Raw genomic sequence first — 16,486 nt, forward strand, 5'->3', positions numbered from 1 at the left:
ACTCATGTGCTCTCTCTTTCTCAAAATAAATAAACTTTAAACAAAAGAAAAAAATTTTTTTAAAAAGAGTGGAAGTGTTAAGGAAGGGGGTGACACAGCCAAGCAGAACTATCCCCACTGTGTTCACCACCCCTCAGCTGACAGTCCTGGGGCTGCTACTGGAACCTTCCTCTCATTTCCCCAGGGGTTCCTCTCCTAGAGGAAGGTGGTCCTATGCAGCTAGTGCTGTGCAGAAAGGACTTCATTGCCATCTTTTTTTTTTTAAGATTTTATTTTTAAGTAATCTCTATACCCAGCGTGGGACTTGAACTCACAACCCGAAGACCAAGAGCCGCACACTCCTCCAGCTGAGCCAGCTAGGCGCCCCAGGAGTGCCATCTGTGGAGATCGTGGAGTTCATACTCTACATGGGGAGGTTGCAGGAATTCTCATCTCACTGTCCGATGGGTACAGATTTCCACGCAGATTAGCCATTTACGTCAGATCAGCCATTTGCATCAGTCTCCAGTTTCGTTTCCTGGTGCTCCTGGGCACCAGCCCTGCTGAAACTTTCTTTTAGGTCTTCTGGTTAATCACCATAACTGAGGTCTTTCAGCCCAGGCGCCACTCACCCTGCTCACTCCCTGCGCAGATGCAGACATGGAATAGCCACTCAGGCACAGCTGAACTGTGCCAGAGACCTTCCCCCAAGTCCATCGTCCCATCCCATCTCCAGCCAAGCACCACCAGCCCACTTTGGGAGCAGGGCGCTCACAGCACTATTCTGGCCTCTCTGGTCTCCCGGAACCGTCCTCAGCACACCAGCACCAGCCAGTTTAGCCAATGCTCATTCTAATCCTCAACAGCTCCCGGACGTGCAGCAGCCTGCCTTTCTCGCCTCTGTGCTGTGCTGCAGCCACATACACGGCTCTGCCCCAAACACGGCCCCCAGTGTGTTATGGCCATACTGCCATCCGCGCTCTCCTTCCCCTGTATGGCCACAGCCCTCCTACCTATCTTCAGGACCCAATTCAGGTGTCACCTCTTCCTGACTCTCCCCTCCCACAGCCCTTATCTGTCACATTCAACTTCCTGAGGTCTCTTTTCTGGCTCCACCCCATCATGGTCCTTCAGTGGGGGGGGCGGGGGGGCACGGTTTTCTGCTCACTTTCCCTCCGTGGTCTCAACGATTCCGGTGGCTTTGGCCACCACCTCTTCTCTGACTCTCAAACCTGGCACTTAAACCAGCTCTCTCTGGAGCTTGGGGCCCCCTTTCCAGGTACCCTTAGACAGCGCCATCTGGAGGTCCCTCATGTACCTCACATTCTACACTCCCAGAAACAGGCTTATAATGTGTCCTGTTATAAGGACTGCCCCCCCCCACCCGAAAATCCTTACCCTCCTGTCCTGAGGGCTGTGGCCCTGCATGGGACCCTGTTATGTGTTAGGATGCCATCTTGTTTGTCTTTCTGGTACAGTTCTAAATAGCATGTCCTTACTGACATATGCCCCTTCAGGTACATGCCTACATCATCAGCCACCTGAAGAAGGAGATGCCAAGTGTATTCGGAAAGGAAAACAAGAAGAGAGAGCTTATCATCAGATTGCCAGAAATCTACCTTCAGCTGCAGCGAGAATACCAGATTTCTGCCGGGGACTTCCCAGAGGTCAAGGCAATGCAGGTACTGGGAGGCTGCTGCAACATCAGTGCCCCCTTATCTGGTGGCTGCTGGGTCCACATGAGGGTTTCCTGGTTTAGGATAGAGAACACCATGAATGCATCTTTCTAATGGTGATCCATGAGAATAGGCTTCTGTGAGTAAAGCAGAGATTGTCTGGCCTCTGAAACATTTAACCAAAAAGGGACACATTTCAAGAAGTAACTTGAGGTCACATGAAAAAATCAGAGGGGCAGCCCTCTTAGGCTGTGTGTGTTGGCATTAAGTGACACCTGTTTTTTGGAATCCCAGAACTTTAAGGGAATTAGAGCTGGCATTGACCTTGGAGGTTGCCTCAGGTGGCCTCTTCAAGCCTGTGCTGCTAGGCATTGTGGGAATACACGATCAGGCAACATGACTAATGCAGGCTCAGAGCTCTAATCAGAGTTCCTGGGGCTCCTGGGGCATGGCTGACTTCCCTGGGCACAGCAAGTTGCGCTCACTCACTAAAGACGTAACTTATGGGTCAGCATTGGACAACTTCGGGCCTGATTTTAGGGTCTTCTGAGTTGTGTCTGAGCAGCCCCAGATGAGCCCAGATGGGTGCTGCATTCATCCTGGCCTGACCAGTGTGTCTACCGCCCTGCAGTGGTGCTAGACAAACACATCGATGCTGACCACGTCTTCCCAAGTGAGACCATCCCACCTGGCTCCTCGCAGAGCCAGACTGACCATCTTTTTGTCCAGTGCAGGGACCTGTCTGCGCTAGAGACCACAGTCCTCTCTGGAAAAGAAGAACCACATCACCCTTTTTGACTTCCTCTTGTTTTCCCACATTTGATGGAGCTATGGGCTCTGAGAAATAAGACTGTTGCAGGAGGAAAATGAGTCTGCAAGTACAGTGTACTTGTGGGGACCCACCACAGGGGCAGCTTGGGGCATCTGTGCCCTGCCTCAGTGGGTGGAGAAGGCCTGACCTGCCCGTGGCCAGCGCCTTGTGGGAACACAGGCCTGGATGATTCACGAGCAGTTGCAAAATCTAGATTTGTGTATAGAGCCCCCTGGTTTTCAAATTTTAGCTCAAACTTTCAAAAAATACTACATAAGCCAAACAGAGCATCCCTGCAATACTGGCTACGCCCTGGAGACGTCCAATTTTCATCTTGAGCCTTGAGGCAGAGAAAGATGGGGCTGAAGGAAGAAGAGTCATTGGAGATGTACAGCTGGGAGCCTGTGAGCTGCCTGGCTGCCTCCAGAGGGTGGAGGAGGAGGAGAGATCAAGGAGTGGATGCAAATGTCAACAGGCATCAGGAGAGGAAGCTTGACCTTGAGGAGTTTTTTAACGTAAACTTTCTTTAAAGGGCACACTAACCTAGGAAAGGGTCACGCTGTTGTGATGGCAGGGTTCGGGGTGACAAGTGCATGTGGAATATATGATCTGGTCGGATATGACTTAGCTAGCTTCTAAATAAATCCAGAATATCTTTTTCCTTCCTGAAATTAAGTAGGTATCCCTGTACTCAGAGGAAGAATTGTTGTTTTTTTTTTTCTAATGACAAGATAGCTGGGCTACGGGGCCTCCGGAAAAGTCTTCCTGAGTGAATTCACCTTCACACCCTTGGGTTATGCCCTGAACCACATGACCAAACCGAGGGGACATGTTTCCTTGCATCCTTTAGATATATATATTTTTTTAAATTTTTAACGTTTATTGCTTTTTGAAAGAGACAAAGTGTGAGCGGGTGAGGGACAGAGAGACACACACACACAGAATCCAAAGCAGGCTCCACGCTCTGAACTGTCAGCACAAAGCCCAACTCAGGGCTCAAACTCATGAGCCGTGAGATCATGACCCGAGCCAAAGTTGGACGCTTAACTGACTGAGCCACCAGGTGCCATGCAGCCTTTGGATATGTTTAAAAGAAGTTGGTTCCTTGACTCAAATGAAAACTATGAATAAATACATAGTGTGTACTGTGGCCTAATGGAGCTTCTGTGGCTCATTAGCCTAATGAGCTATACAGCGTGCCATCCACAGGAACGTGCTGCTCCCAAGGCCTGAGGCACCACTGAGCCTCTGTAAGCCTCCTTTCAGGGCCTGAAAACCTGTCCCCAGAGGAGCTCCCATAACACAGGTAGCAAACTGCTACCAGAGCTTCTCGTGACCATATTAGCCTGGGCCTGTCCATGTCAGAGGAAGCCAGGGCCTCTCAGCTGGAGGAGAGGGACAGCCCCTGAGGAGGAAAACAAGGAAGCCATGTGCCCCTCTGCTAGTATATCAGGAGAGGCCCTAGCAGCTTCAGGAGACACCTGAGTGCCTTAGGACTTGGAGCAAGGAGTGCCACCTGACAGGTGCCCTCATTCACCTGTGTTCGTTTACTCAATCACCAAGAAATACTAAGCCTACCATGGCCAGGCACTGTTCTAGGTCCCTGGAATAAATCAGTGAACAAATAACAAAACTCTCTGCCCTTTGGAGTTTATATTCTGGATTACAGTATTTGCCACTATGACTGTGGCCACAGTGGAGTTTGGGCAGCAAAGCCTACTGTTAGGACATGCGCTCTTTGTTACAACACTAGCGCTGTTGTGCCTTAGAGCTATTGACTTATGTGTTCAGTGGCAACCTCCCTCATAAGGCTGTAACTCCATGAGGCCAGGGACCTGTCCTGTTCACTGCCATATCCCCAGCACCTGGGATGCAGCAAGTGTCCGGTGAGTAGGTGTTAGATGAGCTCACTGATAAGTTGGTGTGTGTTTATATCACAGCAGGCTGTAGGGTGGTGAGTTTCTCAGACCCTGACCTACCCCGGACACTCACAGGGCCTGTGTATAGACCGGCAGTTTTCAGAGCAGGCCCCTGGAATCTGGAAGGGATTCCTCCGTGGGAGACTAGCCAGGCCCTGATCACACCACCCCAGTCCCTTCAGGGACTCCTCGAGGAGCAAGGCAGGCCTGGAGCCCACACGGCATGCTTACCATCACCTGGGACTTCCAGCTAGTTCGCTGTCACCCAGGAAGCTTTGGGGAGCTGATGGGGTGGGTCAGGGCCTCTGTCATCTCTGAGTCTGTTGATCATCTGACATCCCTTCCAACACAGGTGTTTAACTTCACATCGACTACGTCTGGGATAGCAATGGGGACATTAGTGTGTGGAGATAACTTTTCTATGATCTTAGCGCATCTCAGGGTCACTCAGAGAGCTCACTGATGCCAGCTTTAAGTCTCTGTTCTCCCTGTGCTGTCAGAGACCAGGCTGATTGGGGTGGCTCTTAGCTGTAGCAATAGGCTGAGTGTATTATGAAGGCTTTTGCCTGGTGCTGGGAGAGGCCCATGACCTGCTGCTGAAGCAGCCCGTGTCTGCCCTGCATCGTTTTGGGAGGGAATGCGATTTACCACACTGATGTGCTGTTAGATTGGAGAATGAGAACACAAGCTAAGCCACTTTTATTACAGACTCAGTTGTCCTCCTCAGAGCATTTAGCCCCCTCAGCTGATGAGTTGGCAGTGTTTCAACAGCAGAGGGCAGCAGAGCCATCCCCACCTGCTCAGCCCACCTGTAAATTGGAGAACTGCTTCTAGTGAATTCTGGGAGCAAGTGGGCAAGAGATAGCCCAGCAATGACTGGACTGGGAACTGACCTTTGTGCATTGGGAGGGAGAAGTTCCAGGATCCTGGCTTAGTGGCTTTGATGGATACAACTGTTGAAGGGTAAATCTTTAAATTCCCTGCTGTATAGACATCCCAAGGAGGGATGAATAAAGATTTCTGTTTTGGAGAGAACTTGGTGGAGGGACAGAGATGGGTGTGGTTTAACCTGCACCCTACACTCCCTGGTCAGGCCTTGGGGGTGAGGGGTACCCCAAGGATGAGAGTTTAGGGGTTATTTCCTCTGTGCCCTCCGGGCATGGCTGACTGCTTGCTGTTACGTCCTGTCCACCCATGCAAACATGTGGCCATTTCCCCTTGCCAGCTTTCCAGAGGTTTCCAGTCTGAATCCGCAAACCCTGCAGGCGGGTGGAAAGTTCAGGCAGACACCGCCCTCGTTCGTCTGCTTGGCCAGACACAGGGGCTTTGTGTGCGCTCAGAGCTCAGGCTCATTCATGAGGAAATGGGGTAGGTGTCTGTGCACCCAGGGGAATCCAGACTTGTTTACCCCAGCAGCACTCAGATTTTTGTGTAGGCTGCCTGCCCCCTCCTCCTGGGCTTTCTCTTTCGGTTCCCCCGGCTGACTGAGATATTGCCCAAATGTTGGTAACATTGTTTAGAGCTGGTTTTGGAGTGAATTGCAGGTGACTGTGGTCTGTCAATGAGGATAGCCATACACAAATTTGTCCAGAAACCAGACCCCCACCACACAGACCTGACGGCCCCAGAGTTTGCTGGAAGAGTGTTGGGGGCACCTCTCTAGAGGTCTGGCAAGCCATTTGGCTTTTGTCTCTGTCCCTCCATCTGAAGTTCAGGGTTCTGCTTCTAAACAACAGCACAGAATGTCTGCCCTGCTGGTACACTCCAGAGACCACAATTTTGAGTCTCCATTGAGAGAGTTTTGTTTCCAAAGTTTAGGAAAGAACCTAAATGTCCAACCACATGGGACAGGGTAAAGGAAAAATGGCCCAGCTGTACAGTTCAATATTATATAGCCATTAAGATGAAGAATAAGGCTGTATAAAAATTATTATCACAGAAAGATGTGATACATTTTTCCTTAAAAATTTAAGTTTTCAAACAGTGTGGTCTTATTTCAGTTAAAGTGTGTGTGTGTGTGTATGTGTATGTATGCATGTGTGTGTGTGTTTATAAAAATGGCTAGAAATGTGTGCTCAAAAAGTGTTAGGAGAATTTATTGCTGGGGGGCACCTGGGTGGCTCAGTCAGTTAAGCGTCCGACTTCGGCTCAGATCTTGATCTCATGGTTCACGGGTTCGAACCCCACGTCAGGCTCTGTGCTGACACTTAGCTCAGAGTCTGGAGCCTGCTTTGATTCTGTATCTCCTTCTCTCTCTCTCTGACCCTCCTCTGCTCATGCTGCCTCTCTCTCTCTCTCTCTCTCTCTCTCTCAGAAATAAATAAAACATTAAAATTTTTTTAAAAGTTTTTTATCACATTACTTCTTCCCACAACAGTCAGGTCTGAAGGGTATATGAAATCTCTTTTACTCAAGAGTGTCCCTGCCTCATCTCCATAAAATTACACACCTGGATTGCCCCTCGCTTGCCTTCTAGAATTTTCGTAAAAGAAATAGTTCACATAAAGTCCATATAAAAACTTGAATACCTGGAATTTTCTACATTTATTTGGCAAAACTGATGTTGAAAACATTTTTCAAAGATCATAAAAAGCCCCAGGTATCTCTCACAATTCAGACAAAGTTTGTCTCTTGCAATAAACAGATGGTTCATTCCCTCAGACAATGAGAGGTGTGCCCTCCCCACCCCCCAGGCAACCCAGCCGCTGAGGAGAGTAGCTTTTCTCACCTTACATGTCTGACATAAGAGTCCCTTTCCTCTCCGTCTTAATTACTTAGATTTTCCATTTCTTTTTGTTTTTTTTTTTTTAAGTTTATTTATTTTGAAAGAGAGAGCACATAAGGTGGGAAAGGGCAGATAGAGAAGGGGAGAGAGAAAATCCTAAGTAGGCTCCACAGTGTCAGCACAGAGCCTGACACAGAACTCAAGAACCGAGAACAAGAGTCTGATGCTTCACCGACTGAGCCACCCAGGCGCCCCTTAGCTTTTCCATTTCTAATGACTGTCTTCTATTTCATGTTATCATATTTTCACTGTAAGCTAAGCCAAACCCTTCTTGAAAGAAGACAGTATCTAAAAAAACTAGAACATTCTCCCACTTTTATAGCATAAGTTCCCTGAGGGCGGATACTGTGACTCTTCATGGTTATATTATCCCCAGGCTCCAAAACAGGGCCTAGCAATAACAAATGACCAGTAAATGTTGGATGGGTCTATGGAGGAAAGATGGATGGATGGATGGATGGATGGATGGATGGATGGATGGAAGGAAGGAAGGAAGGAAGGAAGGAAGGAAGGAAGGAAGGAAGGAAGGATAGGTGGATGGATGGATGGATGGATGGATGGATGGATGGATGGATGGATGGATGGGTGGGTGGGTGGAAGGAGAACCATAGTAGGGAGGGCTGTTTATACAGAACCATCCACAGGTCTGTGTGGCGTCTACAGTCAGCTCCCCTCCAGGGCAGGCAATTGTTGTGTCCCAGGGCCCTCCCTGGCGTACGTGTTCCTGCATCTCTGTCTGCTGATGGGCCAGTTCACCTGGGATATGGAGCCTGGACTTACCCTGATCTGGCTGGTGATACTCAGCCCTATTGGCTGGATTTCTGCTCGCTCTCCCCATCCCTACTCTTCTCCTGCTTAGCAGTTTCAACTTTTACTTATTTGTACCTTAAATTATATTTTTTAACTGATCCAAAAACAACATCCTTAAATAATTGTTTTACCTAAATAAGTCCTTCTGACACAGCTTCATATCACAATACAAAGAGCATTATTTCAAGAGACAGGGGCCAAGGGGTCTAGTCCACCCCTTGTGCTGTCCATAAAACAGGGTTATTCATACCCGCCCTTCCTTACTCCCAGCATTGTTGTAAAGATCAATGAAAGTATTTTGTAAGATCACCTTAAAAGATAAAATGCTAAATCTCTAGACTAGAGAAAGAAAGAAAGAGAGAGAGAGAAAAGAAGAGAAAAGAAAAGGAAAGGAAAGGAAAGGAAAGAAAGAGCGAAGGGTGCCTAGGTGGCTCAATCTGCCTTCCACTCAGGTCATGATATCACAGTTCGTGGGTTTGAGCCCCACATCAGGCTCTCTGCTGTCTTCTCAGAGCCTGCTTCAGATCCTCTGCCCCCTCTCTCTCCCTTTCCCCCGCTTGCGCGCACGCTCTCTCACTCGCTCACTCTGTCTCTCTCCCTCTCAAAAGTAAATAAATAAAAACTTAAAAAGAGGGGTGCCTGGGTGGATCAGTCAGTTAAGCATCCAACTCTTGGTTTCCGCTCAGGTCGTGATCTTGCAGTTCGTGAGTTTGAGCCCCATGACAGGCTCTGTGCTGACAGCTCAGAGCCTGGAGCCTGCCTCGGATTCTCTCTCTCTCTGTGTGCTCCCCCTCCCCGCCCCCCATTTGTACTCTGTCTCGCTCTCAAAAATAAGTAAACATTAGGGATGCCTGGGTGGCTCAGTCAGTTGAGCATCCAACTTCAGCTCAGGTCATGATCTTGCAGTTCGTGAGTTCAAGCCCCGCATCGGGGTCTGTGCTGACAGCCCAGAGCCTAGAGCCTGCTTCAGATTCTGTGTCTCTCTCTCTCTCTCTCCCCCTTTCCCACTTGCACTCTGTCTCTCTCTCTCTCTCTCTCTCAAAAATAAATAAACATTATAAAATTGTTTTAATAAACAAACATTAAAATTTTTTTTAATTAAAAAAAAAAGGCAAGGTTGAAGGAAGGTTGTCCAAAAGCCCTAGGGTTATCACTTCTGTTGCTGCCAGCAATTATTAAAAAAAAAAAAAAAAAGTTGCATTCCATGCATCTTGTTTGTTGCTCCAAAAACTGCTCCTGTATCTGGTGAATTCAGATGTGGGGACCCCACCAAAGAGAAAGCTCTGGAGCAGACCAGGGATAGGATGTCCGCTTAAAGGAGAATCCTGCCTCCAGCTACCTCTCTCCCTCTCTGCTTCCTGAAGAGAGGGCATGTGACCGAGTTGTGGTTTTTCCTTTTGCAGGAACAGCTCGAGAACTACGACTTCACCAAATTCCACTCGCTGAAGCCCAAGCTGATTGAGGCAGTGGACAACATGCTGGGCAGCAAAATCTCGTCCTTGATGCAGCTTATCAGCCAGGAGGAGATGAGCATGCCCACGCAGCTCGTGCAGGGCGGCGCCTTTGACGGCACCACCGAGGGCCCCTTCAACCAGGGCTACGGGGAGGGTGCCAAGGAGGGTGCCGATGAGGAGGAGTGGGTGGTGGCCAAAGACAAGCCCATCTACGATGAGCTCTTCTACACCCTGTCGCCTGTCAATGGCAAGATATCGGGTGTCAATGCCAAGAAGGAGATGGTGACATCCAAGCTACCCAACAGTGTCCTGGGCAAGATCTGGAAGCTGGCGGACTGTGACTGTGATGGCATGCTGGACGAGGAGGAGTTCGCACTGGCCAAGCACCTGATCAAGATCAAGCTGGACGGCTACGAGCTGCCCAACAGCCTGCCCCCCCACCTCGTGCCCCCTTCCCACAGGAAGTCCTTGCCGAAGGCCGACTGAGGGGTGGGCCGCTCACAGGTCAGGCAGTGGGTGGTAGGGATCGGGGGCCTGGGCCTGAGGCCCATGCCACCGCTGACTCACTGACCCTAGCCAAGGCACTGCCCTCTCTGTGCCTCAGTTTCCCCAACTGTGGAATGAGGAGGGTACACACTGGACACTAGATGAGGTTCTTTCACCTCTAAAATTCCCTGAGTTTCCATTAAAATATTGGGAGGAGAGTGTGGATAAAGAGAATGAAGGGTTAAGAAAAAAGATAAATTGACCAAAGAGTACTCAGAAGCCTGGAGAGACCTGGATGTGGAGGTGGGCTGTGCAGAGCCTGGCAGCCACAGGGAGTGAGCCAGGGGCTCTTCTGGAGCAGGGCAAGCCTTTTGCATTGGACCACGTCACTGTGCACCTGCCTTGGCCCCTGTCTGTCCCTTAAAGGGTGCCTAGAAGAAGCAGAGTTGACCTTATTTATTTCGTTTCCTGCTGTATTGAGAGTGGACGACAGCAGAGTACAGAGCGTTCTGTCGTCTCCAGACCATTTACCAAAGAGAAGACTGCTTCCCCTGTGTTTGAAAGGAGAGTCCACTGTGCCTGTGTGAGCCCCCGTCCCTCCTGCAGGCTCGAGCAGCACCGGCAGCCAGGCCAGCAGAGAGCATTTGTGACACCCAGCACCCCCCTGACCAGCCCACCCAGAGCTCCCCCAACCTGGGCCCTTCTCAGCAAAATTGCATTTGGTTAGGAATTTGGAAATCTGAACTTTATTAGCCCCTGGCAAGATTTCTAGTATTCAAATCATGCTGACATCTGAAGGTTGGCTTTTCTTACTAGTCTGTCCAACAATTTGTAGCAAAGTCTATTTATCATATTCAAACTATAGTAAAGGAACGAGGTGGTTCTCTTCCACACTCAGTCATCCGTTAATGTGGTGACAGGTCCCCAAGGCCCCTTGGTCAATGGCAAGATTTAAATTCAGCAAAACCATGTCTTGGTGCCTGCACTGTGCTCGGCCTGGGGACACAAGGGGAGCGAGAGGTGTGCCTACCCCAGGCTGTCAGGTAGAAAAGGTCATTCTCTAGCTTTAGACACTATTTTCATAAAAAATAGGCATCTTTATTATGTCCAGTATTTCTTACAGGAAAAGCCTTTATATTATAGGATGGCATCTTTCATATGAAACGTTTTCTTCAAAAGGCTGTGAGGTTCATACCATGCATGCCCATCACAAGGCAGGATTTGGCACATGCCGCACGTGGGTTCCTGAATGTTCTCTCTCTGGGTCCTGACATAAACCTCTCTGTTGCCCGCGCTCAACTGCCTGCCAGGTGCAGGTGGTTAATGCTCACTACCACCTCCCCTCCTTCATGGCCTGTAGCTTGGGTATTCATTTCATCATTACTTATACAATAAAAAAGAGGCACAAAATTGTGATAGCCACATGGTATGGGGCCCCACCAGCACCGAAGTGAAGTGGAATCAAAACAGTCCCACCTGAGCCTTCCAAAAAACATGTTTTGTTTTTTCTGATGATGTTTACCTGTGATATCAGTGTCAGAAATGCAGACTTAAGAGACAATTTTTTTTTTTTTTATTTTGGGGAAGCATTTATCCAGATGCCAGCCCTCACACTCCCTAGTTTACTCCTTAAATAATGTCATTTTAAGAGAAGTAAATGCATAACATGATTTTTAATCTTAATGAGCACTCTTAAATCCATTAGAAACATAGAGGTTTATAATGTCTGAACTCTCATATAAGCAGATGGTTTGGTGAACGTGTGAGGACTGCCCAAGGGGGGACCCACAAGGGAACCCGCCAAAGGACAAAACAGAGAAGAGAGAATTCATTAGTCCAAAGGTTTAGAGATGCCAAGGTTAGTGGATTTTCCATTCAGAATTATCCTGCTCCTGTAATTCTTCTCAATGTGTATATAGGCAGATATGGCCAAGTTTTGTCTATGCAGGGACATACGGGAAAACTATATTAGAGGACCAGCTGACTGAGGGGTCTACTTCCTATGGGAAGGGAAACTTCTCTTGGTGGCATTGTGATCCCTATATGCCCTCAGGTGAGACAACACAGGCAACTGCATACTTTCCCTGCTGAGAAAGAAAAAAAAAATCACATGCCCATTTTTCTTAATTAACATCTCTTACAACGTGAAGACAGTCATCATGAAGAGCTGATTGGAAAGAAAAGCACTGCAGAACATTAGGGATGACTGCTAAGGTGAGGACCCGTATCTTCCCAGGACTTGCACCAAGTTCTTGGAGTCTATGCCCAGAATACCCATTATCCTGCCTCCTCGTGCAGCAGGGCTGGGGGACGGCAGAGCCCTCCAGCACCTGTTTACATTGACCCACCACGTGGCCCTCCCCATACCACCCCAGTTTTCAAAGTACCCCCGCCCTTGGGTGTCTGCAGTGAGGCAGGATGGGGGAGGTAGGTAAACTTTAGCACTGTGAAACTCCCCACGCTCTCCACAATGCCGCAGAAGAAATTCCAAGAGCCTCGAATCTCTTTTCACAAGATACTGCGTAACACAAACCTCTGCAGCCTTGAGTGCAAGGGGAAAAACAAGCTCAGCCTGATCCTCCCAAAGACAGCTTCCAAGTGGCAGTCCTGCTAATGAGGCCCTCCCGAACCGATCTGCAAAGAACCGTTGCACCAGGCCCTATCAACCCTCGAATTTCGTGGCACGTGGGGACGCCCAACAGGCTCCAGCCCAGCNTATCTGCAAAGAACCGTTGCACCAGGCCCTATCAGAACCCTCGAATTTCGTGGCACGTGGGGACGCCCAACAGGCTCCAGCCCAGCATCGTACACTGATACCTTCCTGACTGCGCGCTGGGAGGACGCAGGACTGGTCACTCTTCAGTGCAGAGGGCCTTTCATTTAGCTGGCCCTCGTCTCCCCAGGGCTGGACTGGGTTCCCCTGGGAGCACTTGTCATGATGCAGCCATCACATCTTTGGGTTTGGAGGTGAGGCTCCTCCTACAGGATGGCGGGCCTTTGAGGAGTTGAATTCTTACATGGCACGGGACTGGGTGTGCGGGTGGGTCAGAGGCCACATGAGGAGAAGCAAATGCCTCCTGCCCTCCCCTCCACCCTTGCCCTCATCATCAGCCCACAGGAGAAGCCTCAGCAGAGCCCTGGCCCCCACCGCCACGGAGCACAGCCCTTTGTCACATTCCGCTGGTTCCCGGGAGAACCTGCCTCTCCACCACACAAGGAATGTCTTGTACTGCAGTCCGTTGCACAGCGTGGGGTCTCACCACCAGAGTCCTGGCCTGACAGCCACCACTGGGACCTCTCCACTTTGCACCACTACACACCTTCGTTACGCCCAGGGCAGTACCCCAGACAAGTCATCTTGAAGAAAAGGAAAGCATTTAACAGCGGCACTGTTTACTTCCTCCGTGGAATCTAGCAGAGAAATAACCTTCTTAGGACAGATAACCACTGAATTTATTCAGGTAAACATGGGCCTAATTTAAGAGTGTGTCAGGTTACATGTCAATTAGCCAATGCAGTTAATACACAATGCTTCTATTTTTTTTTTTTTGTAATCTTGTTTCTAGGTGTCAAAAAAAAAAAAAGACACAGTCTATTGATCAATAAACTTGTGAAAAATTCACTAGCTTCCCTCCATTGGCTCTGGCTCTCCGGTGACTGGGTAGCAGTTGTCTCAGCAGGAAAGCAGGGATCCAAGGAGTTAGGGAGAGGGTGCACCCCTGGTACATGCCATCCCTGTGACCCCCACCTCTTCCTGTGCCCTCCAAGCTGGGAGACTCTTAGCCAGAGGGTGTCTTTATCTGGAAAGCCAGACTGGAGGAACCGTGGACACAGGCCCTTCCCAGGCCGTGAAGGGCATTACTGAGCACTCTCAAAGAAAAGGGGCACCTACAATGATGTCCTCTCAAGATCGGAGGCAAGTCCCTGCGCCGGAAGCTGCAGTAGTGCTGGGGTCGGAGCCCGCTGGCCGGCACTGCTCCTACCTCTTGTCACACCTCACAGGTGCAGTTACACACTCCTACACCCGACATCCAGGTTTTTCCCACCGTCACCCATCTACCCTTGTGGCGACCCAGACCTGGAATTTCCTTAGCAAAGCACTCCCCACCCTCAGTCTGAGCCACAAGGTTTGGGAGAGAGAGACACTTCTCCAGGTGGGTCCTGACTTGCTTTAGCCAATTAGAGTATTTCATCCCCTGGTCACAGAAATTGGTTCAGGAATGGACACGTGGCTCAATTCAAGCCCATGAGAGCCAAGCCCCTCAGACTTCTCTTCCAGCTCTCGAGAGGTCTTCTCTCTTCTCCGAACCATGCAGTGTAAAGAAGCAAGCCCGTTGATACAATATAAACGGCATTGAGAGGAGTGCTCAGAGCGACTGGGGGCAGAGGAGTGTGGTTAGGCTGGCAGCAGCCACCCTCTGGAGCAAGAAGGTGAAGGAAGCCTTGAGAAAGGCAGAAGGAATCCAGGCCTGTGGTGGCATCATTGGAACTGGGGATCAACCCTCACCTGGGGCACCTGGGTGGCTAGTTGGTTAAGTGTCAGAATTGATTTCAGCTCAGGTCATGATCTCACAATTCATGAGACAGAGCCCAGAGCTGGGCTCTGGGCTATAACAGAGAAACTGCTTGGGATTTTCTCTCCGCCCCTCCCCTGCTCGCTCGCTCTCTCTGTCTCTCTCTCTCTCTGTCTCTCTCTCTCACACACACACACACACACACACACACACACACAAAATAAATTTAAAAAAAGAAAAAAAAGCACCTCACCTAAACACCTCCTCCTCTCAGACATTTCAGTCCTCTGGGCCAATACATTCCTTTTATATTGTTTAAATTTGACTTGAGATTTTAGTTACTTGCAACATAAATAATGTCAAATTATGTACTAACAAGGGATTCTCATTCCAGCAGGGGCTGCAATCAGTTACAGCAAAAGAGGAGACAGTGCCTGCTGCTTGTGCAGTGGCTTAGCTGCACTTCCAGCTCAGGAGAAAGGAAAGCAGCTCCCCAGCCCCACTCAACAACCTAATGCTACAACCTCTATTGAGGTCTGTGTGCAAAGCATCGTGCAGCTGCAGCCTGCCCTCTGGTGGTCACATCATGCAAGATGCCCTGGGCCAAGGGTCTTCATAGGAGGAGAAATAAGCTGGGAAGGAGGGGGCTGGTAGTAGCAGAGAATCTGCTAGAAGGAAGAGGATTTTAACCAGGGCTGACAGGAGAATGTGAACAATGAAGAACAGAAGGGACATTCCAAGCTGAAAAAGCAGGTGAAGCCCAGATATGGGCAGGAAAGCTTTGGTCCTGTTCAACCAGTGAGGAGTCTCCATGGGCATGAGCAGCGCTGAGCTCTGGGAGGTAAACTGGTGGGGGGGGAGGGTGGCGCATAGGCTCATGTGCAGGCAAAATGATGGTCAGGGACCGGTGATGGGGCCCTGCAGGGGCAGTGCAGGTGGATGGGGCAGGAGGGTAGACCCTGGAGCTCTGGGGAGCATGGAGCACTCTCCACAGAGAACTGACTGGATCCGGGGCTATGAACGAGGAAGAAGCCCGGGCTCACTCCGACATCAGGAAGCCAGCCAGTGGGAGGAAGGACCTCACAGAGGGAGGGCAGTAGGGGAGGAAGCTTCTCCCAGATGCAGGGGAGCTGCCCCCACCCCCAAGAGCACCATGCCCCTTACTCCCCGCTACGGGCCTGCGGTTCCAGGTGCTTTGTCTTGCTCAACTGTCAAGGGCAGGCGTCCACGGCTGCTCCTCTCATCGACCTTGGCTGTCAGGGACACCAGCCTGAGGAGTACTGCCTCTCTTCTCAGAGTCTCCTGGGCTGCTGGATGAAGCCACAGACACCCACCCCAGAACAGTGACTATTACCCCAAGTTTAGCCAGAACATTCTGTGAAGCCACTTGAATTAGAACTCTCTCTGGCATGCAGTTCAAGATTGTTAGGGAGAGAGTTGCTGCCGGCTCCCCCTATAGCACCTGCCCTGAGCCCTGAGACTTAGCCAGTTCTGTGGAAGCACAGGTGCTGGGGGCCTCCCCGTGAAGGCCCAAGGAGCAAACATTGTGTCTCTGACTTTGGAGGAGACTCTGTCATTTCCATGGCCTATGCAGCTCCAAGTTACCCCTTCCCAAGGGGAGAGCTCCCTTCAGAAAGTGGTCCCTGGGCATGAGGGAGCACCCCCCCTCCATTCAGCCCTGGCCCAGGTCAGGGCTTGCAAAGTCAAGCCCAGTGTCCAAGGACTATCTACCATCTTTAGCGGCGTTCCCCTGGACAAGATGGGGGGGCTAGGGCCCAGCATGCTCCCACCAATCCCACCCCTGTGGGCGCTCACAAAGAGGCCCCTGCAGGGGTGCAGAACGGCAGTCCCAGATGGGGAAGTGGGTGCAGAAGCTTCTGACCGGAGGCTCTGCTGTTTGGATGCCTTTTACCTGGACTGCAGCACCCCCACGGCACTCCCACCCGGAGTTACCCCCATCCCATGGGCCTCTGCATGTTGACAGCCAGGACCCCCGCCTGACATTGGGGGCATCTGAGGGTGGAGGAGGATGAAGGAGGAGATCCTGGAGCA

At 50.3% G+C, this 16,486-nt stretch overlaps 1 protein-coding gene across 2 annotated transcripts in view; it reads left to right on the forward strand.

Annotated features, from left to right (window-relative positions):
- EHD4 (EH domain containing 4) overlaps positions 1-13,542 on the forward strand; it is an 83,552-nt gene extending 70,010 nt beyond the window's left edge. Inside the window, exons 5-7 of one of the 2 annotated variants that reach the window (XR_013335252.1) lie at positions 1,497-1,661; positions 9,384-12,622; positions 12,710-13,542. Coding sequence is in view for 1 of the 2 variants with exons in the window: in XM_077764607.1 (XP_077620733.1) it covers positions 1,497-1,661; positions 9,384-9,920 (702 nt within the window). In the remaining variant the exon portion in view is untranslated. Of the gene's footprint in view, positions 1-1,496; positions 1,662-9,383; positions 12,632-12,709 lie in introns of those variants that run through there. The other variant, XM_077764607.1, reaches the window with a different exon arrangement.
- The last annotated feature ends 2,944 nt before the right edge of the window (positions 13,543-16,486 follow it).

Source organism: Crocuta crocuta, unplaced genomic scaffold (genome assembly GCF_008692635.1).
Source record: "Crocuta crocuta isolate KB4526 unplaced genomic scaffold, BGI_CrCroc_1.0 scaffold102, whole genome shotgun sequence".
NCBI lineage: Eukaryota > Metazoa > Chordata > Mammalia > Carnivora > Hyaenidae > Crocuta > Crocuta crocuta.